Here is a 25,987-nt window from a genome sequence, read left to right as displayed (position 1 = left end):
CTTGGGCACGCCACTGATACATATATAATTATTGGGGAACGTCCTGAGCCTCAGAGCCTGACACGAACGACGCAAAAGTCTCGTGCCAGCAGGAGCGCCGCCACCACACACCCAGAGGTCGCTAGTGGCAGCTTCCGTCTGATGGCGTTGTGATCAATACCGCACAGGCACGATGCCAGCGCCATCTCTCGGCGGGGATCTCGGCTAATGCGTTTCCACAGTGTCAACAAAACCGTCCGTTCTCATCGGAAACTGACCTTGCAAAATCCGACGCGGAAATTCCTTAAGAGAGTTTCTGTCGAATGCTTTGGCACACATTTCATTTAACCAACAGCCACACAGACTCTTCAGAAGTTGTCTATCCTTGAATTTGAAAGGGCTTCGACTCACTGGCGTAGCCAGGCTCGGACTCGCAGGGCTCGAGCTCCCTTTCCAAAATTTTCAAATTACGATGGTAATATAATGATCGTATCAGTGGCGTAGCGGCTGCCCCCGCAATGCGGTGGGGTCCCGAGGTGTAGGGACTCCGTAATGTTTTCTCTGCGCTCCTGAAATTTTATATAATTTCAGAAATTCAACACACAGTGTCAATTATTTTTTAAAAATACGGAATAGACAAAATGTAGGTCAACAATGACAAAATTTGAACTCGAAATTCACTGAGATGAGCACTAAATAGAAACGCCCGATCGGTGAACTTCGAATATCAAGACAGTTACTATAATTTACGAGTCAGTGGATACCACAATAACTTCACGACTGTTTTATTTATTTATTTACTTATTTTCATGGGGAAGATGGTCGAGAGGGTTCCCAGTAACATTTCACAAGGAAATGCGTGCCACTGGGTCGTATATATTATTAGTTAATAATAACAGTAATAACCATTGTTTGATGTTAAGGCTCGGCTGAACCTTTGCAAATGGGCTAATTTTTTCATATTTTCGTCTCCATTCGAAAATCCTCTTGGATATTTCAAAATATGAAAAATTGCATACGCTCAGAATTGATTCTAGAGCATTGACGTGAATTTTCGTGTAGTTTTCTTTCAATGTTGTCTAGATATTATCAGAAGTTTAATAGACGTAATCGCGAAACTATTGATAATATCTAGACAATGGCGTTTCTTCTCATTCCGTTTCGCTATTCCGTTATACGGTCGTAAACACCGGGTTGCGTGACTTTTCGGACACTCTGTATAATTAGCGCAAAATTAACCCGTTAAACCCTCCATTTATATACGATGGTGGGGTGACAAAACGTACACTCGCCGGCAATAATAATGAGACCCTTATATCCTGAAATACTCGCTTACCTGCAAGGCGTTGTGCGTGTTGCCTAACTCTACCGCGGAGGTAGAAATTGCCATTCAAAATTTCCTATTTAAATCCACTTAGAGTTACACAACACAAATAGTGCGAATATTTCATTTTTCTTGCTGCTGATTGTACATCCGCGTTCTACCTATAGCTCTTACAAGGTAACCGCCCTAACGAGAAGTGGCCTTCGGATCCCAAATGGACCCATCGATCCTTACGCCGCCGAAACTATGCCAAGGACTTCTCAAATTCATTGCCCAATCTCTCTGAGCGCTCGTCCTGAATTCAGCATCACGTGATGACTAGACTCTGGATTTTTATGTAATATCATAGTACAAAATATGTACATAAAAATGGAACAATAATTGATAAACTATGTACCTAAATATGTATTATCAAAAGAATATGTAGCTAAATATGTATTATCAAAATAATTATCAAAAGAATATGTACCTAAATATGTATTATCAAAAGAATATGAAGATAATATGTATTATCAAAATAATATGTAGCTAAATATGTATTATCAAAATAATATGTAGCTAAATATGTATTATCAAAAGAATATGTAGCTAAATATGTATTATCAAAAGCAGGGGCGCCGACTTGTCAAAATTATTGCGGGGGGGGGGGGGGCTCTGATCACTGAAACAAATTAATGAATGACTCACTCCCTCCCTTTTTAAAGTTTTGGCCTCAGTGTTCGGAATCTCGTAAAAGCCCATGAATTCCTCAAAAATATTAAATTAAAATTTTCATTTACAGTTCGAATGCAAAATGTCAATTGTTCACGGATGGACATGTCACAAGTTTCGTCAACCATAATAGCAAAATATTCCCGACTTTTAATATCTGCTACCACGGAGCGCAAAACAGATCTCCCTAATATATCAGTGATCTCGTTCTGAATGTCATGTGAGAGCCATTCGTAGCCCGAACGTCCCACCCACTCTCCTAGTTCATGCACATCATCTTTTGAAACTCTTTTTAGTAAAAATGTTAACAATATTCATAATTATATACTTAGTACGAGTAATAAGTCATGTATTTTGCTGTCTCTGGTCATAGCCCCAAAAGTTGATGGTTTAGCGCTCTCAGCCCCCCAAAGTTGATGGTCTAGCTTCTCTTAAGTAAAATTATTTATGGGGCTCTGCCCCCACATCGATAACATTGGGGGAGGGGGCTCGAGCCCCCCCAAGCCCCATGGAGTCGGCGCCTATGATCAAAAGAATATGCAGCTAAATATGTATTATCAAAATAATATCTAGCTAAATATGAATTATCAAAAGAATATGTAGCTAAATATGTGGTATCAAAGAAAATATTAATACAAATCGAATATCCAAGCAATTTCAAGAATTCTGCTAGATATATATTTTATTTGAACATAATTTTAAGGACATAAGTTGTTCAAATTAAAATTTGTATCAAATTTATAAACTCAAAGAGCACAGCAAGGTGTACATATTTAAGAAATTCCTCACTGCATTGAGGCAAAGAGAGCTCTTCGTAACTTTCGAAACAAATTGTTAAAAAGAAGCGTCTACAGAAAGAACAATCGAATGAAAATACATAGCTAAGCCAAGCGTCAGGTTAACCTTGCAGCAGGTTTTATGTATCAATCCGCGCGGGAACTGAGCACAGAATCTTCCGTGCCAGTCTTGCCTCAACCGCCGAGCTGCTTACATCGCAGACACTGAGAAAATCTACAGTATTGCCAACCGCACAACACATCAAAACCCGCATGCATGTCAAGCGGAATATATTTGTGTTTCTTTTTGTCTCCTGAAACATAACATTTTAGAAGTACTTTCGGCGCATAAATTATTTTAAAAAATGTGTCATTACTTAATATAAATGCGAAATATCTTCGAAACATGAGAGTATTTTTCCCAGGGTAGCAAACAAGTCACATTTCCCCCTAAAGAGTGTAGTTCCCTAATAACATTGCTTAAATTTGAATTTATTGTGTTAATGCAATAATTAACATATTATTGTGGCTAAAATGAAATTATATGTGTGAAATACATAATTTTTGGTTGACTTTCATTTTCCAGGGAGGGAACGGCCCCCTTGCCCCTCCTTCCGGACGCCCATGAGCATGTGTGTATATTTCGAGCACGCAAAAATAAAAATAAACAAAGATATAAGTAAACAACGACAGGCCCTCTTGAATTTAATGACAAATTATTGTTTTTGGTTTATAAAAAAATAATTTTATGAAAACCTTTGTTACTGTAAGACACACGCACTTCAAGTTATACCAGCAAAAAAAAAGTATGATTTGTTATTGTGGATATATACAATCAGGTGCATTATCTGCTGCTATTATTCTGGTTACAATTTATGAATCACTTCACTAAACCAGGATTCAAATCTTGGTCTGTCCATTTCTTGCTAATCATCCATCCCTTTCCTTGCACGGAACAGTAAATATATGCGCCTTCAACAAAGACGTCATTGCCGTCAGTAGGTGAAACAATAAGCCTCCCCCTTCCCCTCTCCCTTTCTCGTCGGTTTCTTCAGCCCTGGCGGTGGTTTTGCATGGTGATATATATATATAATAAAAAAAATCAATATAACGCCCACGCCCCTCCCAGAGTTAAAGCACGTCTGGTCCAAATAATAAACATGTTTCTTCTCACGGTGATATCTTTTAATACCGGGGACATTCTTTTGTAGTCAAACCACAAACAATCGTTTCCTCTTCCTAAACTCAAACCGCAAATCATTCAACACCCGGGATACAGTTCGTGCGCCCATTGACGGCAAATCACCTCACGGCCTGTTTTACTTTGATCTTGTTTTCGTAAGGAGGATTATGCATTTTAAACAACTTGCTTGATTTGAAGAGCTTTTCCCTTCGGATGAAGCCCACAATACTCGCTGAACAGGAAACCTTGCTTGATTCAGCTATTCTCGCCGCTGTATAGCACGATTATTAATCACAATAAACATAGGGTTAAAATAGTGGGATGTGCAACACTGGTTTCACGGATTCCACGCGCTCTGCAACGTATTCAGTCTTGCTCGACTCGCACTTGGGCTTCAGGGATTCCTGAGCTCAATACAAACTCCAGTTGGCGAATCTGCGGATCCAAGTTCGTCTGCACAGTGATTGCAACCGATCAAGTCCACACCTGCTAATGGATGTATTATTTTGTCTGTATTTTACAAATCAAATAACTGTGTTCTTGCAAGTATGCAGTTGTGTCGGAATAGAACCCGTCTCAGTGGAACTATATTCTTGCGCGCACGTTTGGATCTACATATGCGAAAACCTGCTGCAAGGTTAACCTGACGCTTGGCTTAGTTTGGTACTTTTTGTACAAGGGAACATATTGTGTAACTCGCTACGTACAGGAAAGTAGCTTTCTTGTCCACCGATGCCAAGTTTCTAGGTGCTTTGACTAAACCTAACAGCGGAACGAAAATATATAACCAGAAAGGACGGGGGGGGGGGGGGAGGGGGGCTCCAGCATCTTTCGATAAATACCAGTTCCAGTATTTTTTATATATATTTTTTTGTCTTCAGCCTATCTTCCGACTTGGCAGTCAATTTTAGTGCCCACAAGCACTATGTATATCATTGATTAGAAAGTATGACATCACAAATTTTCTTCATCATTGACTGATTGATTTGCTTTGCTTTACTTCGCTTTTTGTGCCACTTTTGGCTAATTTGCGAGGATGGGGATGAGTGATGATGTGATGAAATTGATGAATGGACACTCACAAACATCCATTCGAACCCGGGAACCCTGTTTTCTTCATCATGTTTCAGAGATCGAAAATATAGGGAAAAGGACCAGGATAGAAAAAATTACCCAAATATATTGTTATATGTAAAATATGTAATATACTGGCAAATATGTAAAAATATGTAACATAAAACTTATGCAAAATCATGTCAGTTATATAATTCGTTGACATTTTTCTGCTCAAGGTATGTACGTACAAATCCGAGGTCATGTTGAGGTTTCTGTTGTCCAAAGAGAATCGGAACCCCTATAATGAAATGTAGGGGTCTATCCGATCCCGGTGGTGTGGCAATGTCGTCGCCTTGTAATGAAGGGGAGCCGGGTTCGATACTACAACAGCCACGACGCTGTGGGGAGCCGCGGTTGTCTAGTCGGTAGGCGTTTGATTGCCACGCGGGAGACTCAGGTTCGATTCACGGGGTTGATGATCTAAGGTCGGACCTTGTCCCTGCATAAAGCGACTCTGGGATTAACCCAGCTTGAAATAAATTGGTACCTGCGGGCAATCCTGCGGGGTTAAAGCGGCCGGAGCGTGGTGCTGATCAACCTCTGAAGTGACCAGAGATCGAGGCTCTTCCCCCGCACATCCCCTAAATGTGCCTTTACGGCACGATACAGCCGGTGGAGGTACATGGCTGTTCGGATCCCACTTTAAACTGTCCAACCGTTTTTATTTTGTGGTTGTTTACTTACTTTCTGATTTTACTCTTACTTTGACTGTAGTAACCTGATACGGCTTGCGAGCTCTGGGTTTATGGCACCAGACCGACCAATCACTCGCAAGTCTTAAGTTAGCTAATTAGTGAACAGTAAATAAGATTAACACAAAAGGAAATAAACTACTAATAATATCTAATTTTTACCTTGTATTTGAAAATTAAGCTTCAAATCCAATATTCACTACATATTACACTACAAACAGTGGTATTTCCAATAATCAATATCAACTTTTCTTCTTATGCTAGAGAATGTGGGTGGGATTATAATAGTAACAATTTGTTTCAATAACAACTCTTCACAAGCTTTACTTTACTAACGATTTAAACTACCGTCTAATGCGTTTAGAAGTATTTTCTCGACGCCCTGGTCAATCGCGGGGAACTCTCAACGCTACGTCCGATGGCACTACTGCCAACCGAGGAAATCCTTGCTCACCGAGAAAGTTGATGTTAAGCCTTTTCTGTTCCCAATTGCACGGTTCTTGTTCTTTTTGCATCATTCACCCCATTGCAACTCTAAGGCTGTGATTGGTCTTAGCAAGATCACACCATGCAATGTTAACCAATAGCATTCAAGCTCTTACCCACCTAGTTTCTATTGCGACACTATGCAAAACACGCTTACTGTAATCCAACACTCTTCCTACGCACTATTCCCGTTCCTCGTAATCACCCTTTCGTCCTACGTGTGCGTTATTTTACGTGACCCAAAGTAATCTGTCACAACTGTAGGTCCAGTCCCAACTGAATCAATCAATCAATGGCACGGTGCAATGTGCATGGGAAACTTTACCTTTACTACTCAGTGGCGTAGCCAGGCATGGGTTTTTCGGGCCCTGTCCCCTCCCGAAATTTTCCAATATCACACTGGTAATAGCCATTTTAATAATATGTTTTGGGGGATATTGAATTCGAACATGACATTGTCTAACCTTAATTGGCTCTTCTTTGTTTTCATGTTATGCATGTTAGGCTTTGTGTTCAATACCCGTTTGCAGGCACCAATATCACTTTAGACTGTAGGCAGGGGCGCCTACTTGTCAAAATTATTGGGGGGGGCTCTGATTACTGAAATAAATGAATGAATGACTCCCTTCCTCCCTTTTTTAAGTTTTGGCCTCAGTGTTCGGAATCTCGTAAAAGCCCATGAATTCCTCAAAAATATTAAAATTTTCATTTACAGTTCGAATGCAAAATGTCAATTGTTCACGGATGGATATGTCACAAGTTTCGTCAACGATAATAGCAAAATATTCCCGACTTTTAATATCTGCTACCATGGAGCGCAAAACAGATCTCCCTAATATATCAACGATCTCGTTCTGAATGTCATGTGAGAGCCATTTGTGGCCCGAACGTCCCATTCACCCTCCTAGTTCATGCACATCTTATTTTGAAACTGTTTTTAGTAAAAATGTTAACAATACTCATAATTATATACTTAGTATATAGTAACAAGTCATGTGTTTTTCTGTCTCTGGTCATAGCCCCCCAAAGTTGATGGTTTAGCGGTCTCAGCCCCCAAAGTTGATGGTCTATAACATTTCAAATGTGTATTTAAAGTTAAGTTCATGTGGCACAATTCAGAGTAAACTTTACAAGAGAAGCAAACTAATACATTAGATTCTCTTAAGCAAAATTATTTGGGGGGGGGGGCCTCTGCCCCCACATCGATAACATTGGAGTGGCTCGAGCTCCCCCAAGCCCCATGGAGTCGGCGCCTATGACTGTAGGACCAGACCCAACTAGGATTTGTGTGCATAAGGTGACTTACAAACAAGCTAATTTCTGCATAATATAAATTCACATTTAACATACATAGGATGTAAGTGTAAAATAAATTTATGAACTTACCCCTTCAGGGTCCGATCGGCTATTTGGCATTCTAGCTTTTGTGACCTGCCTCCTCGAACTTCCCTACCGCTCTAACTTCTTTCTGCAGTCTCTAAGGCATCAAATCCCATCTCTTTAATTCACGACCACACCTTGTTTGTACCGCGATGCAGGCGTTACACTTTAGAGGCCAGTGTAGATGTGTTGTTTACGTCAATATCTTCTTATCATGTTAATTCACGAGTGCATGAATTTTGAACCGGCACGTTTGGCTTAGAAATTGCATGCAGTCGTCCGCAAATCAGTCACAGTTAACATTCAACTTGCTTTTCGGTTTTCTTTGGTCTTGGGCAAACCTGTATCTAGAAATATATATATATATATTTCGGATGGGGCCCGAACTTATGTTTCAGAAATAACAATAATGTTTAAACTAAAGTAATTGATTGATTGAGTTGGTGTTTTAAGTCCACTTTATGCACAGTAAGACTAATCGGGACTGGACCTACAGTTTAACGTGGGATCCGAACCTGGGCCCGCTAAAATAATTAAATTATAATTATATTGAATTAAAGTATTAATGAAGCATGTAAATTAATTAATATTGTATTGTTGTTATTGCATACGTGAAAACATGGTATAAGAATAGAGATATAACAGCATGTATTCATTATCTAGCTTACGTGTAATTAAGATCGCCAGAATTTGTATAAAAACAAGTGCCCTGGCAAGGATATTAATGTCAAATAGATAAAGAATTGAATATTTATTGAATAACAAAAGAGGGTGTTTTATCCAGTTGATGAAAGTAAGCTTCCTGATCAATATTTTACGCATATCATAAGTAGTATTATGCATAAATCTTCTGTCACTGTACTTCAAAGCAGTATGATCACAATAAAATCCTTGCCTTCCAGTAAGTTCAGAGGAAACAATAACATTTTCATTACTTAATTTATGCACTTGCTAAGTCTTTCGGGGGGGGGGGGGGGTCCGGACCCCTGGACCCCCCTTAAATACGTCCTTGATTTTGTATACTCTGTAAAGAATGCAGTTGTTTTACGTCACTGTTCTCTATCTAGGTTAGTCGCCACGATGAGGATGTAATAGATAAGAGGCGCTGTGAGAACAAAGTAAATGAAAGCGAATACACTATTGGCTATTCCTATGGCATCCTTACGTACATGAATATGGTGCATGCACTCAACGTAGCTACTATATTGATGCTGTGGAACCTTATATTTGGAACTGTACACCCAACTGCAAAAGGAACAGTAGGCGAATTGTCCACCACCATTCTCATTCGGTCTGTATTACACAATGTGATGACAATGAATTGAAATAATGACGTCAATAAGCAGAGAACAATGCCTGCTTCGAACCAACATAGTTTCATTCCTTAAAACAACACAGGATGTAGAATAAAGAAGTGATGAAAATAGCGGTGGACAATTTGCTTACCATTATCTTTGCTGTTGACTGTACAACTACAACCAATATATTCATGGGCAAATTAAACCGGAACTAACACGGGAGAGGAACTATTTCTCAGAAGTCACATGGTTTTGTTTACATTATCTTTGTTCCTGAAGTTGGTGGGGAAGAGAGAAGATTTGAACTCAGGACTCTTGGCTTCAGGCACGTTACTTTAATCGTTAGGTCACTGCAGGAGGGGCAAGAGTAATTTCCCAATGTCGTAAGGGCAAGTTAAAAGTGTTTCACTTTTATGTCAGTACATATTATTTCTGCGTATGTATTATTTGTCTTATGTCAGTACATATAATGCAATGATGACTTTAATTCTTGTACAATGTAACGAATTACAACCAATGTATCGGTATCAGAAAGTATCGCTTGGAATTTTTTTACCGATACCTGCCGATACTTTCCAGGTATTTTGGTATTATCCTGGAAATTATGCAAAGTTTAATGTTTATTTTTTATTTTGCATCAGTTTTTTTGTGAAAAAACCGAATTTTGTGATAATATAACATGTAATTTAATATTCTGATGTAATTCTCAAATATTTTAAAGCAAAAATCGGATGCATGTAATTAGTGTGGAATACTTACACGCTAATATTAATCTATATTTTGAACATCTTTAACTAACTAACTAACTCTCTATCCTTCTTAAACCCGAAGGTTTATGGCTGCAGCAACAAAAGCCTTTCATCTGTTCCTATCCTGGGCAAGATCAATCCAATCTTTTCCATCCTTTACCGATTTCCTTTAGGTCCATCTCAACGTTATCTCTCCATCTTCGTCTTGGCCTTCCTACTGGTCTCTTACCATCAGGCTTCCCAACAAGAATCCCGTGAACTCCTCTTTCCTCTCCCATTCGTGCGACATGCCTTGCCCACCTAAGTCTTCTTGATTTAATTATTCTAATAATATCTGGACATGAATTCAAATTATGCAATTCTAAATTACGTAACCTTCTCCACTCACCTGTCTCCTCATCCCTTTTAGGTCCAAATATTTTCCTAAGGATTTTATTTTCAAGTACATCGTAATTAATGTTCATCTTTTAATGAGACCAAGTATCGCATCCATATAATACTACAGGCAAAATTACTGTTTTGCATATTTTAACTTTTAGTTTCTTAGATATTATACGAGAAGATAGCAGTTTATGAAGAGAAGAGTAACACGCATTTCCTGATGTGTCTGTTTTTTTTATTTCCCATTTAATAAAATTTTCATTTGTTAGTATTACTCCTAAGCAATAACTTACTAAGAGATAAGTTACAACTTTAATCACAGTAAATCCTCGTTAATCCGGACTTCGCTTAATCAGGACAGACAAGAAGCATGAAAAGAAAAGCAGAATGCAAGGTTTGAAATGTAGCTAGAAGTCAACAAGAGAACTTCCCAAAGAAAAGGCAGTCAAGGACGGATGAAATTTCGTTTCCCGCAGACTTTGTACTGTACTGTATAGTGTATTTAGGCCTATGCCCTTTCAATACACCATAATAAACGTGTTTTGTTGCTATAAACGGAGTTTTAATGCACTTCTACTGTTCTTTTAGGTTATTTCAGTTAATCCGGACTTTCGTTAAACCGGTCAACTTACCCCCCCATTAGTCCGGATTAGCGAGGTTTTACTGTATTAGAATTTTCAAGCATCGATATCGGTATGGTGGGAATCGGCGCGAGTATCAAAGTGGTATCGGCTCAGCCTAAATAATGAGCATTTCAGACTTCTCAATTTAATGACAATATGATTATCCTTTATATTATTTAGATGAATTAATAATACAAGACACATATACACGTAGATGACACAGAACATGACGTTCCTTTGCTCGCAGTGTTTTTTCCTTAATTCTGCGGAATCTTGTTTTCGCGATTTCACCCCTTTTAACTTGAGATCTTCTCACGATGTCCGTGGACAGATGCCGTTGCCAAGTTACAGATCGTTGTCATGGAAACAGGCAAAGACTCACGATGTCATCGGAGGGATGGAGTAGACTACCAAACAGTCTGGGAAAGGAAGATATTTCCCTATGATTCCGCTTGTCGTTGGTAATGATGCAGCATTCATGCTTATATATCGCTCTAGGTCTTTTTTTCGGGACAAGCAGTCGTTTTCGAAAAATGTTATATTTGTATTGAAAGGTTTTAATGATACTAGGATCGGGATCTGTGTAATTACATATTTTTCTGAAGCCACAGCTCATTGCGCCTTGACCGTAGTCGAACCTGGACTCCTTAATTACAAAGCAACATCGTTACCACCACGCTATCGGGGAGGTCCGTAATAAATTATTGTTTGATAAAGATCTCATTACACTAAACTTTTTCTTTGTAGCATTCGTAGCTTCCTAAATAGTCAAATCGACATAACTGATATTGTTTTTACTATCTTAAGGTTACACATAGAGTAATTTCTAGTTTTATTTGATACTCAATAATACGGAATGTTGTCAATTTTTGACTCCCACAGACGAAAAGATCGAGCGAGATATTACTTTTCCCATTACACTAGAGTTGACGAGTTGTATCTTTGCGGGTGAAGCCCGGCTAGGTGCGTCTGCGCAGTAGCAAGGGGAGGAGCTATAGGCTGCCTTAGCCACTGAGCATCATTCTACTTGCGTTCTGGCTTTGCTGTCGACCACTCAAACGGGGAGTAGGTAGCAACTACGGAAGTGTTGTCAAGGTCACCCGCAAAGCTACAGCTCGTCAACTCTAACATCTGGTATTTCGTTCACCCACTCATATATACACGCACAATACAGCTTCCACTTATATTTGGGTAGTTTGTCAAGAGCGTTACAAATAGCAGAGTTTAATAATTAATGTTTAATCACAGAAGCAAACAACTCATGCACTCCTCCTTCTCAGAAGCTAGTCACACTACTTTGCAACAAAGATACTCATGTGGATTTTGCAGAAAGCAAAGTATAATAACTATTGACTTACCACAACGTCATCCTTGTTAATCTGAACGAAGAAATTTCAATTACTAATCCAGTCATAAGATTTATCAGTGGTCGTACATTTGCTCTGAAATAATTATATTTTCTTTTAAAAGTTAAATGCATATTCGTACTTTGAAATAACAATTATGTGTGCGTCAGGTGCAAAAAATGTGACTAAGAAATGTGCATGGAGATTTCTTCATAGTTTAAGTGTGGTTTGTATAATATTTCTGAAAGTATTCGCAATTGTGATCATATGTTTAAATCAAATGTATGGATTGTAGTTAATTTTTAATCGAACAATTGCAGTACAGAAAACAGTTTCTTTAAAAATTATATGCATAACAAATCATGTATGTAATGTGCAAAAGAATTGAATAAGGTATATTAGAGTCAAATCCTAAGAGTTTAAATTTGATTCATATTATATTTCTGAAAGTATTTGCAATTCAAATCATTTTAAAACAAAATGTATAGATTCCATCCTGCTTTTCTTAATTGAACAATACTACAGAAAACATGTTTTTTTCATTAACTGGAGTATATTAATTTAGCATTACCTAAAAAGTCTGAATCTGAATGCTCTCTTAATTCCAAAACATCTCCAAAACATCTGTTCGGCAAACTAGTCAGTGAGTCTATATTATCTTTGAGGAAGCTCAACGTGAAATGACCATGCGTCACAACATGCGCAGTAGCCAGTTTGGTGAGTGGAAAGCGGTGAGTTGGATTGGCCCCTTCCTGACTCGCATTAAACTTGCGCATATAAGCAGGGATGTTTTGGAAATAAGACAGCTCTACTGTGGAGTTATTAGGATTGCATACATTTTTATTTTGTTACAAACTTGTAGGAATCTTAACATAATTAGTTTCTCTACAGCTGCCTTTGTGTTATGGCTATAATAAATTTGCACAATTTAACATTAGTTTAGAAAAGAAACATGTGTTGAAGTTCTTATCATTTTAAGAATGTGTCAATTAGCAATGTACGCTATCAAATTTCTAGATGCTTGCTTTTCCATGGTTACCAATTTACTGTTGACCAATGATGGAGTACAAAATATTTTGCAAGTGTTCTTTTGTTGTTTACTTCTAGAGACAGTATTTTCTTTCCAAACTCTTTCATGAACAGCCTATATAGGCCTACTTAATTTTGTAATGTATGTCTATTCTAAGCGTACTTACCTTTGTGTTGGGGTCGATAGCTGGTGGAGGTTTATTATCCTGAGGAGATTGAAGCTGCATGCATATAGAGAAGATATCCAAATTAAGATATGGAGAAGAAAAGACAGGCGAAGGGATTTAGAATTAACTGGATATAAATGTTAGTATTAAATTGTATTCTCATTTATGTGCAAGTGCATGTTATACAAAGCGACAGAATGATGAATACGTGAGGAAAGTTTAATCATGGATGCATGTCAGAGCGCTGGAGAAAGAGGATTTCGTTCGTGCGCCAAATAGTTCTTGCGGATGGCGCTAGATAGCGTACGGAGCTTCTTTGCTATTTGAGGGGTAGTGGGCCCTCAAATATGAATCGTGAGGTGAAAACGCAGTAAAATTGAAACTTAAGTGAACATAGTCATCAGTTAGCATTTATGTTTAATCTATCTCACCAATACACAGTGATGTGTGAAAATGAAATAAATGAGCTATTTTACACATATGTGTCAACGATTATTGTCACATTAAAATGATATTCCATTGTATATGCTCGAGCGTAGCAAGCTGGAGTACAGTGGAATCCATGAGTATTACCGTGCAAATTGCCCATTACTATTTTCATTAATGTTTCTCTTACACCCTGTGTGTTTTTAAGCGATGGAATTTTGTGTATGCTGGTGCAGAAGTTGTCAACAGCTTGTTTTGAGCTTTCTTTTATTTCTTAAAGCTGTTATTGGGTCAAATAAAGTGCACGAACATGGTGATGGACAATTAGCACGGTAATACTCATGGATCCCACTGTACGAGCGAGCGAAAGTGGTCCCATGCAGTACTCTGATGCATGTGTTGCGATGACGTTAATTACAAATTGATGCTGAGATTAAACTTTGACGTTAGAGGTGAAGATTTATTATCAGTGTCAATAATGTGTGCCAGACAACAATGATAACAACAATAGTTATTACCAACATGCCCGTACCCGGGGGAGGGGCCCTCGAACCATGAGTTATTTAAATATGAACCTATAGAAAGCTACGAAAATAACTCAGGATTTTTTCAAATTTGTAAAACTTTAAATTTTGTTCTTGTTCTTGTTATGTAGAGAGAAAGGCTAACAGAAGTTTGCAATGTGCAATATTGGGTAATTTTAATTTTATAACCAGGCTACCAGACGTCGGATTCACCGATTTAGTCAGGACAGTCCGTTATTTTTAATTCCTGTCCCGTCTTTCTTCGAACGGCAGTCGTGATGCGAAAATGTATCTTTATTATTATTTTTTGTTAACTCATATTTAGACATGTTCTTTATTGTAATAATAATTGCAAATACGTAACATTTAATTTATAAATATATTATTTTCTAAACAGAATTATCATATATATATATATATATATATATATATATATATATATATATATATATATATATATATATATCGTATCATTCTACAGAATGATGGGGATCAGAACCAGTTACTTCCACAATTAATCAATGGGTGATGTAACTTATTCATCCTTCATCCTCGATGATGAGAGCACTCGTCATTAACATGACGAGTTAAACGCTTGGCAGTGCCAAAGGCACAACTAAAACTAAACCCCTAGCAACTAAAACTAACAACTAGAAAAGACAATGGTCACTCATTGGGTTTTATGAACCTTTGAACCTGAATCATGGCTGGGTTAGGATAATTACCTGTCTATCTGAAGAGTGATGATATATTCGAAGAATAAAATAAACTAAGACCTCTCTAAGCTTCGTTGCAGGTTGACCAGGCCTCGCCTCACTTTCCCTCAACTCCTTTCTCAACTCTTCTCTCTCCTCAATCCAAATCAAAAGTCAGTCCTTTCAATCCGTCTCACCTCTATATCACCCAGGCCATGGAGCCCTTCCTCCATGCCGAATCGTGATTTTAACTGCCACTATGCAAACCGCTGACTCCATAGGCAGATGGAACTTCCTATATCCTGAATACCTCAGGAGGTTTGCATAGCACAACACTGTGCATTATTTACATACCACAGAGGCTGAGACAACTGAGATAAACAAGTGAATGCCCTGGTCAACATGAAGCATCATAGAGGCTTTAAATAAATCTTATGGATTGATACGATATATGCACATTTTCAGATCTGGTCCCACCCAAAAAAAAACCTAGGTACGGGCCTGATTACCAATATTACCATGGTGCAGCTCCGAACTGGTAATCTGGTAGTTCTGGGTCAATTTGTACAATAAATTTACCACATGTAACATAGCCTAGAGAAGCACCAATTTGCTAAGTACTTCACTCAAGCACTATCCATTACTGCATTTTACAACACGTTTGTTAATCTGGTGATATATTAATCGTAATGGAGTATGCTGCATGTTACTACATACTGAAATTATTTTTTCATGAAACAATGTTTCTTTATCGTTATGAGCAAACTTAAATAACAGGTAAAAGACACTTAATTGTTACAAGTAAGGCTCGGAAGTTGATGAAAAAAAATATCTTTTTTCGTTGACCTTGAAGATAATGCTAAACCCGATAGTAGTTCAAGAACCAGAAAGAATTGTTGCATTTTTTTTTCAAGTTTCGGCCTTCTTCAGTATTTTGTCATTTTAGTTGCATTTTTGTAAGTTTTGAGGTTTCTTTTTATTTATTTCCTGTTGTATCGTGAATTTTAAATGCATCTACTTTTACATTTAAATTTCCGAACACTGTCTTTTGTAGCCAGTAGGTCATTAATAGAAAATATGGTTAATTCAAAAGCACAGTATTATTTATAACTGAAATCTTTGACAGCGGATTAAATAATTAATTGTTGTAAATGTAGATTTTTTCCTCCAGCAACCTTGTGTGAAGTCTACTTTGGGGCTCCCTTGCTGGACACTATTTTATTGCTTTAATCTGCGGTTTTAAAGTAAAATTCATCACCTGATGCACTTAAAACACAACTGTACAGTGCTAAGCGACATCATGCAAGACTCACTCTGAAAGAAGTTGAATGACTTATAGAGTAAAACTAGGGTTGCCAGGTTTCTAAAAAAAACAAAAAAACGGGACATACAGATTATAAAGACATGGATAAAGTTTAAAAAATTATAACATTTTTAAACATTACTAATTCCTGTTTAAAGCTTTGTTAATCCCTAATTTTTTACATTTTGACAAAACATATTAATATTTGAGCGAACTCTTGGCGTCCTTGAAGAGGACCTTTTTTCCAATGCATTACTAAAAAATTCAGAACATGACTTATTCTCATTCACTAGAACTTGCAATATGCTTTCCACCGTCGTTAAGTCCAGCCGATTTCGTTCTTTGGTCCACTGAACAGTCATCATAGAAATGTCATATAGAAAATCGACAATGGGCAGTTCTACGTCAATGTTAATATGAGGATTGAGTTGTAATGGTAATTGGTATCCAATTAGGTTAGTTATAAATTGGTATTAATTTCTTGTTGTATAAAATGATTTTGAAAATTTCTTTCATTTCTTTAAAAAAGGGGACAATCCCGTATATACGGGACGTCTGGCAACCCTAAGTAAAACCTTTCGGTGTATTTTATCTAACTGTTAAGTATAATAAAATCCACATTAAAAATTCAATTGCTTTTACCCTTTGATTCGATAGTTTAAACCAACAAACAAATTAAATAATTAATTAATTAAATAATTTTAAGGTCATGCTATAGGTCATTTTTTAAGACTTTTTAGGTCATCAACTTCCGAGCAACATAAAGGCTGTGTTACACAATCTTAGAAACTGGTGAAAGAATAACTTGGCGAGGTGAATGTTAACTGAATAACACATAACACGAAGTCATTTGAAAGATCTGTAGTTTCTAAAGGAATAGGATAGCTACTGAAGCATTAGTAATGAGCCAGGGGCCGGATTTTGATGACATTTCATCTTTTAACTGGTGCAACGCAGACATTGCTAACTAGTACAGAAATCTTGAACACCCTCCTCAGGTTGAAGAAATGTAATTTTTTGGTCGTTTTTTAACATTTTTTATTTTTCGGTCATTTTTTTAAAATTTTGCGTCATTTTTAGGTCTTTTTTTTTTTAAAAAAAAATGTGTCATTGCATGAAGTTCAACAATTTCTGTTTTGTCTGAATGTTATCTTGCGATACTTACTCTGTGTTTAACTACCAACGCAACAAAGCCTGTCTGAAAATCGCGAAATGCAACATTGTCGAGTTTTTATTCACAGTCCGTACAACACACCAAGGTGAAGAAGCAATTGTTAAATTATTTGTCTTGGAATATATATATATACTATTTTCAATAAGCAGATTGAGTTTTGTACGAATTTTTGGGTCATTTTTCAAAGATTTAGGTCATTTTACAGGATTTTTGTTGTAATTTTAAAGGTCATTTTTCAAAGTTTTTTAGGTCATCAAAATCCGATCCCTGGACTAATGACACATTTATAAATTTTGTTCTCTACAAGCCGCGACTACTCTAAAATAGAAATAAATATCTTTCTTAGTTCCTAGTGCTCATTTTCTAAAACACAGCAGTGCTTGTAGCATAAATTCGCGTCAATTTACCTTGGCAGCGTGAACTGCTCCTACTGCCTATCAGCGGCATTTCAAATAAAAAGAAAACCAAGATGGATTAATTAAACACGATATCTTAATTGTAAAGAATTATTTGAGCTACGATTTAATACGAACGCTATGGGAAAATTTCAAATTAATTTTTGTTAACACGACTATTAGAAAATCTTATATGGTGCAATTCAGTTGTATTTTGGCTTGTCGTATTGTGTTACGTGTATTCCTTAATTTGCAACCTTGAAAAGGTGCTTTACTGGTGGCCAGAATTAAAGTTACCCAACTTAGAGCCCTCTGTAGCCTGTTTGAGGCATCGTAGAACTCTGAAATTTGGTGACTCCACTATGGAGACCATGGGGAAGAGGATGTCGATAAAAAGTTTAATTTTCCGCCACCAGGTTGAAATGTGGCGCTGTACTTCCATGATGGGTTGTACACATAATCACGTTAAGTGATTTAGCTGAGTTATTAATTAGAAAGACATTTGTTAGTGGCTGGAAGTTGCGAGAAAATAATCTCTCGTTTATTGCAAGATTGCAAGGTAAAGGCAAATCCATAACCAATTGGAGCAGTTTACGTCATTATTACAACCCATCATGGAAGTACAGCGCCACATTTCAACCTGGTGGCGGAAAACTGAACTTTTCTTATCGCCATCCTCTTCCTCATGGTCTGCATAGTGGATTCACCAAATTTCAGAGTTCTACGATGCCTCAAACAGGCTACACAGGGCTCTGAGTTGGGTAACTTTAATTCTGGCCACCCGGTACAGAGGCCCTGGCCTCGAATCCTAGATAAAACAAGCGTTTGAAGAGTTTATTTCTTCATTTATTTCATTCGCCATTCCCGTAATTAACCTAGAGAGGTAGAGGATACATAAAATTTCCATCGTTTTCAGGATAGGATTTTACACCATCCTAATGTTATAACTGTCTGTCGTGACTGTGACATAACTTTATCGTATCTCCTCAACGATATCATGAATATTGTATGTTAACCTAAATTCCTCCAAATTGTGTTACTGGAAGTACAGTGAAGTTTATGAAAATTGGTCCAATTCTCCTTGTAACAAGGACGTTCTACGTTCGAATCCTGTTTGTATACTACACTGAACTATAAATCCAGTCCCGATTAACTTAGCCTACTTCAGCATAAAATGAACTTGAAACGAACTTTCCTCAAATGTCGGAAAATAATATAAATTTTCATTTGTGGCTCAGTCGGTAACGCGTCTGACTACCATGCTAAAGGTCCCGGGTTCGATCCCCGGCCGGTTCAAATCCGGGAACTTTTCTAACGATGGAAGCGGCCCCGGCGCCTACCCAGCGTCGAATAACATGGGTACCTGGGGGAAACCCTGGGGGTAAAGGCGGTCAGGGGCGTGGTGCTAATCAGATCACCCCCACTTATCACACTCCCTATACGCCTTCATGGCGTGGTGCTAAGCACAGGGGAGCACTTTACCTTTTTTATTGTAATTAGATTTATATATAAAACAACAGCGCAATTCAGTGATTATGGTCCTACTTTTAACTGAATTCTAATTTAAGTAGTCTGAGCATAAAAAAGTCTGAAACTACCTAGATATATTTTACTAAGGATTACGCAGAGAGCAATTTTAACAATAAATGTTACGTTAAAGAGGAAGCTGAAAGTAGTTAATTCATGTATTTTTTTCGTACAAATACAATTTATTTAACTTTTGTGTAACATACAAAAAAACGGTTTCAATGTACAAAACAATAATTTTAATGAAATATACGAGGCATGATCCAAAGCTATTTGTCATGACTATATTTATATATAAATCATTATGTGGATCATAGCTATGCATCTTCGACTTGTTTTTCGCTACAATTACCAAAATTGCATGCAATATATATCTGCATACCTGTTTGGTTCCTTTCTCTTCTTTTTTGGTGACACCTTCCGAGCTAGTAGGCTTGTAGGAAGAAAGAAACATGACTCCATTATATTGATTTTTTTGAAGCATGTCTAAATCCAATTTTTAGTCATGCATCAAGTTAAGCGACAAGATCTTATCCATGCAATAATAAGCATTGTATTATCTCAATGTGACGGGTTGAGCAACATTATCAATGTCAATAAGTATTCAGAAGGCAATGAGGCGCACTAATATGAGTTTGTGGCAGGTCAATGAGGACGCAATAGTAGCCCTGTCTAATTCGCTGCACTTTTTGACATCAGGGGTAATGCAGGTACATACCAGAGTCAGGCTGGGGCTAGGAAATTGTGTCAGAAAAGCTATGTTCCAGTTCAGAAGATCCAACAAATGCCTGTCTGTTGCTTTAAACGTTCATTTGATTGGTTACATGTACCACGTGACCATACACCACACTGTACACCGCTCCAGAACGTAGTGCAAACGATGCAAACACCAAATACTCCGCATGACACCAAATCAACGGTGTTACACTTTGTTGAGTGCAAAGAGTTCAAAAAGTGCAGCGAACTGGACGGGGCCAACATGAGTTCATGTGGAAAGTGCGCAGGACCATGAGGCACAATAATATGAGTATGTGGCGAAAGTGTACAAGACATTGAGGCGAAATAATATGAGTGTGGCGAAAGTGTACAAGACATTGAGGCGAAATAATATGAGAGTGTGGCGAAAGTGTACAAGACAATGAGGCGAAATAATATGAGTGTGTGGCGAAAGTGTACAAGACAATGAGGCGAAATAATATGAGTGTGTGGCGAAAGTGTACAAGATATTGGGGCGAAATACTATGAGTATGTGGCGAAAGTGTACAAGACAATGAGGCGAAAGTATACAAAAAGATGAGGCGAAATAATGTGAGTGTGTGGCGAAGTGTACATGGCAATGATATGAGTGTGTAGCATAAGTGTACATGACAATGAGGCGCAATAATATGAGTGGCCGGCGAGTGTACGGACAATAAGGCGCAATAATACTAGTGTATGCCGAAAGCGCTCATGGCAATGAGGCGCAATAATAATAATACTATATTTGTAGCGAAAGTGTACAGGACCATGCGGCACAGTAATATGAACGAGTGACTCACGTGTTGAGGGAGAAGAAATGCATTCGATCACAAAGATATGTGTACGTAACTTTTCCACCGCCATATTATTTGTATTTCTGCAATATGAGGTTAAAAAGGAAACTGAAACTTAGGTGAAAATACCATTTTATCCAACATCAGCAAAATTACATTTTGTACTAACGGAAGTAGCGATAGAAATATGTGTCTACATATCTCTGTGCTCTACGAAAGAGGAGTGTAATGTAATAAATATAAACATTTAGTTACCTGCTGAGCTTGAGCATGTCCATTTTGCTGCTAGCCAAAAAAAGAAAGATAACGGATTATATAATAATATGAAAGTATTCACTAAAAATCTGTTACATAGAATTGTGGAAAACGACTCTTGAGCTTATGCGCTTTGTTTCTGATTTAATTAAAATTTTACGCAACCACCTAAAAATTAGAAAAAAAGAAACTTTACTGAAAGTTGTGAACATTTTTGTTAGATGTTGGTTTAAGATGCCTTTTTTTTTCTTCTAAGAAATCCACTTTATTAACAAGTTAACTGTTTTTCAAGTTTATTTTTCCAGGCCATGACGGTTTTCTTGGCGTATTATGCCCGTGACACAATACAGATTTAAAGATCAGGCAATATTTATAAGAATTAAACTAAACACTGATTAAGTTATGTTCAGAAACCGAAAAGAAGTCACAGAAATGGTAAAACCACCACTTCTGCAAACCACCAACCAACACATAACGACATTAATCAAAAGGAAAACTATTGAATATTTCGAGGTTTTACAATGTTTTAGAATTATCACGCTTTAGAACCAAGATTATACGACCATATAAAAGAGCATACATATCTGTCTTCTTGTAATAACTGAAGAAGTGTGTATATATCTGATACACAAGTGAGAATACACAGCAGAGTTCTCGGTATAAGAATATTTGTGTATGAAATCAATACACATGTCAACATGAAGGTGTTAGTTACCTTACCATACTCACTATGCCTTTTCTGTTTTCTCACCACACACACACACTCACTCACACTATAACTGTGTGCGAGGAAGTTACTTTTTTCGAGTAACTGTAATTCAGATGCTTTTACGTTTTGCATGTTTCAACAGTAATCAACAAAATTATGCTTTAGTAATAATATAAAATTTTAGTCATATATACACACACACATATATACATATATATGTATGTATTGTGTATAATTAAAGGAAATTTAGTGCTAATGCTTACCTGGGATTCTTCCATTGCTTGTTCGTTCTTAGTGGCGTAAGAATAGAAAATAGAAAATTAAGCTTAGAGAGGCACTAGTGTGAACCTTTTCGACACATAAGCACATACAGCAGCACATAAAAGTAATGTTAAATTGTTGGAATGTTAAGAAACTGCATGGTAGACCACATATAAGAGGTGTGTTCCACTTTTAGTTGCTTCGTGTATTTTGCACAGCTCCGTAGCAAATCGTGAAGATTTACGGATTAATTATTAGTCTTACTTACTGCGTGGTATATAGCATTGGTCTTTTCCTTTTCCGATGAAGATGATAAATAAATCACCCTAGGGCATTCTCATTCTTGGAATGGGGCCTTAATTGGAAGACGGAAGAATCAATAACCGTTCAAACATATCGATCTGCTTCCGAACACGACCATGTCTTCGTGTGGATGCTGATTTTTTTTTTCTCTCTGTCTTGAGAACTCGCGGTGAGAAACCGAACCATTTCGAAGGTATTTCAACATTCTTGCTGTGAAATTGTGATCCCTTGTCAGAACTTTATGTTTAAATCGCTGTTATTTGCTGTACAAATAATACATTTTGTAATTTTAAATACAAACACATATTAACTCTAATTTTCTTTTCGTGTGGTATTAATAATTGCAACTGTGATTTTAAGTAAGATTACTTATGATTTTAAATATTTCAATGTACGTAGTATTTTCCATGACATAATACATTTTCTACGACTAATTAGTGTATGTGTGAGGTCATGGGCGTCCAAAGATTTTTTTGTTGGGCGATCAGGACATTAGTAAAACTTGACTAGTAAAATAATAACAATGATAATTATTATGATGATTATTCTGGAATAATAATTATTATAAACCAATAACAATAAACTAATTTTATTACAAATTAGGGGACTTTTCTACTCGATTCACCAGATCAGTGAACATCCAGCACAACTCCTTTTCTTTATTATCTTTTAGTTTTAGTGTACTGAATTGCATAGTTGCTCTATTTTGTTATTAACTTTTACACAGCTCGTTAAAGGAAAAGCTTTAAAATTTAGGGAGGATTTTTGCTCACATGGTTCATGTTGTGAACCTTACACATAAAACTCTAATTTTTGGAATTTTGAAAACTGTGGAACCATTTATTATTTGGTGTAAATGGTAGACTATGAAAACATAAACTGGTTCATGTACCATGAATTTTTTCTATCTATCTGTGTTCACTTTGGTTTTTCCGTTCGAATGTGAACTAAATGAACTTTATTTCCATTATTAAGCTTTCTGCTCTTTTCTGTAACTTGAAATGAATGATGCCAATTTCCTGGGGGGTTGGAGTCGACGGACTTGTTGGTTCTACCCCCCCTTTCTGACGTCCATGTTGGATATGATTTGATATATTTGGTTTATTTTCGCTTTTCTGCCACTTTTGGCTAATATGATGAAATTGATGAAAGGAAACACCCATGTCAGGATTCGAACCCGGCACCCCTGGCATCGTAGCTACCGACATCCACGTGTAAGGTATATATCATGCTTTAGGTACACGTACATGTAAATATTTCTACAGCAAGAAGTAACTCTGCAACGTAAGCTCGTGTTGATTTTGAAGTAATGTAAGCCTTACTTTCGTAACTAAACTCCGTGGAAGTAACGTGGTTGCTTTGTAAAATAAAGTTTTATAAATTTCCATTGCTTAATGTCTAACACCCAGCAGGGGAATTTGATGTATGAAACGCAAAAAAGATTCAGCAGTTGCTCATTGAATTCCTGGCGTGCACCTGGCTGACGGCGGGTAAATATAGTTCACGATATGCATGGCATGTAGCTTCGGAAGTAGTCTGCGCATGCCCGATGCAAATAATGCACACGCCTAAGTCACACCTGCTGACACAATTGTTCACTTCTTCAAATCGAACGAAATCTTTCCAGTTTGAACTGTTCTTGATAATGTGGATCGTGTGCTTGTTCACATTCATTTTGTTGTTGTTATTTTCGTTATTTTACGTCGCGTTTTTACAACTTCTGGCTGTTTTATAGTGAATACTAAAGTGACCATTTGCGTAAAGATATAAGTATGTATGTGTAGCTCATTACTTACATTAATAATGGTGAAATTTGTAGGGAGATGATGGGAAATTCCTCCTCTATACAGACTGCACCCCCTCTTTTCTGGTTGCAAATTTTATCCCTTGGGGGAAGTCACACACACACTCCTTCTCTCTCTCTCTTTGGATGAGATCCTATTCTTAAACAGTAGTTACTAAAACCCTCCTCCACTATATATTAAAAAAAATACCATACTGTAGTAATATGCAGTGGCGGCTGCAGCCTATTCGCACACTCGCACGTGCACACCCAAATAAATGTGTAATGCAATACTGAACGCCTTTTCCTCAAAACATCAAATGCAAATGTTCCCGGTCCATATCACCTTCCATTTACTTTTCTACATCAGCATTTCTGAATCTCGAGCTTAGCATTCTCAAAATTGCAAGTGCACACCTCCGTGGCGCTGTTTTCAACGGCGAGCAGAGAAAGCAGAAAGGCTCTTATGACTTGGACGTTCTGATGGAACATATTGGTATTGAAGGAAGATAACATACATAATCAAAACATGGCAATTACAAAAATACTGGCGATATTCCTTACAAACTATAGCAATTAAACGGTACAACGTTTTGCCAAGTCGTGGAATGCTGAATTTTCTACAGGTCACCAAAGAGACCAAACAACATATCTTCTCTCGTGATTGATTGAAGAAGTCACTTAGGTATTTCGAATTTGTAATAAACTTAATAAATTTTCATGAAATATAACTCTGCTATCGTCTCATACGTCATAATTTGAATTGCCAACACAATTAGGAGAAACGGGTGGGAATAATTGGGCGGGGGTGACTACAATTCTTGACACGAGGCTGAGGTGCACACCCATAGACCAAGACCACCAGCCGCCACTGGTAATATGCATATTCTCAGGAAGGAATTTTGACTCGACAAATTAAGTTATTGCAAAAATCAGACAAGAAAGGCTTATAAAAATATAATTGGTTTTTTAGCAGATTTGTTTTCATTATTACAATCAATGATGCTCTTAAACGGTTGCCTGTTGTATTACAACTCAGTTTTGTTACATTTTATATTGTAAGTTCACTACCTTATATAGTTGAATTTTGTGCACAGTATAATTTCAGGAGTATTTGTTTTTGTTCAGTACCCTTAGAAGACAATCAGGGGGTTCGAGGTTCAATTCACAGCGATTGAGCTCCCACTTTAGTTCTGATTAGCATGTTCCAGCACGAAGTAGATAAAACGTTTAAGCTTCTGTGACAAATGTGTGTGTTTTGTATTTACATTACATTAACTAATTGTGGGAAAATACGTTTGTACCTCCTCGTACGTACATGAGAAGAAGGGTATTAAAACTAATTAGTACCGATAAGAAAAGTTAAAGTTTGTTTTTAAAGGCTCCAGAGAGAATGAGACAAAAAAGAGGAAGGATATGTTTGAATGTTACAGAAACAATTATCTAAGAAGTGAATAGTGTGAAAATCACCATATAGTCATGAAAATTAGATATTTACTTGTATTAATTATTGTAAACATTCGTTGCTCTCTAATATGTACTAAATTGGTCCTGACAGATAAATATAGATATATAAGGTATTTCTTACCTGCTTGTTTTGGTCCTCAGTTGCTTTCTTGTGTGCATTGGGGAAGATAAAAATATTGTGAGAACTTGCATTTTCAACATGAGCGACAGTCAATTGTGTACTCGTATATATATTTAATATTCACTAAGCAAAGATAGAAGAGGGGAAATGAGCAAGGAGAATGAATTGAAGAAATAAAACAAATCGTCAACAAATTTACAATGAACATGGATTTAGTAGTTAGTATATCTATGAGGCAACCAAAATGAATAAATCGTAAGGATATGTGTAGA

At 37.1% G+C, this 25,987-nt stretch overlaps 1 protein-coding gene across 4 annotated transcripts in view; it reads right to left on the bottom strand.

The window, feature by feature from the left end:
- LOC145981493 (solute carrier family 2, facilitated glucose transporter member 1-like) overlaps window positions 1-25,987 on the bottom strand; it is a 214,414-nt gene that overhangs the window by 146,121 nt on the left and 42,306 nt on the right. The window contains exons 3-9 of one of the 4 annotated variants that reach the window (XM_083114755.1): window positions 25,716-25,742; window positions 22,044-22,070; window positions 21,072-21,101; window positions 19,667-19,717; window positions 17,770-17,796; window positions 13,241-13,294; window positions 12,057-12,077 (exon numbers count right to left, since the gene is read on the bottom strand). The exons of 1 other annotated variant lie outside the window; for it this stretch is intronic. In XM_083114755.1, the coding sequence (XP_082970881.1) occupies window positions 12,057-12,077; window positions 13,241-13,294; window positions 17,770-17,796; window positions 19,667-19,717; window positions 21,072-21,101; window positions 22,044-22,070; window positions 25,716-25,742 (237 nt within the window). The remainder of the gene's footprint in view (window positions 1-12,056; window positions 12,078-13,240; window positions 13,295-17,769; window positions 17,797-19,666; window positions 19,718-21,071; window positions 21,102-22,043; window positions 22,071-25,715; window positions 25,743-25,987) is intronic. 2 more of the 4 variants (XM_083114756.1, XM_083114757.1) reach the window with 2 other exon arrangements.

The sequence above is a fragment of the Lepisma saccharinum genome, chromosome 29 (assembly GCF_977018435.1).
Source record: "Lepisma saccharinum chromosome 29, izLepSacc3.1, whole genome shotgun sequence".
Lineage (NCBI taxonomy): Eukaryota > Metazoa > Arthropoda > Insecta > Zygentoma > Lepismatidae > Lepisma > Lepisma saccharinum.
Note: the sequence above shows the minus strand (reverse complement) of the source record. Positions and strands in the feature narration are given on the sequence as shown.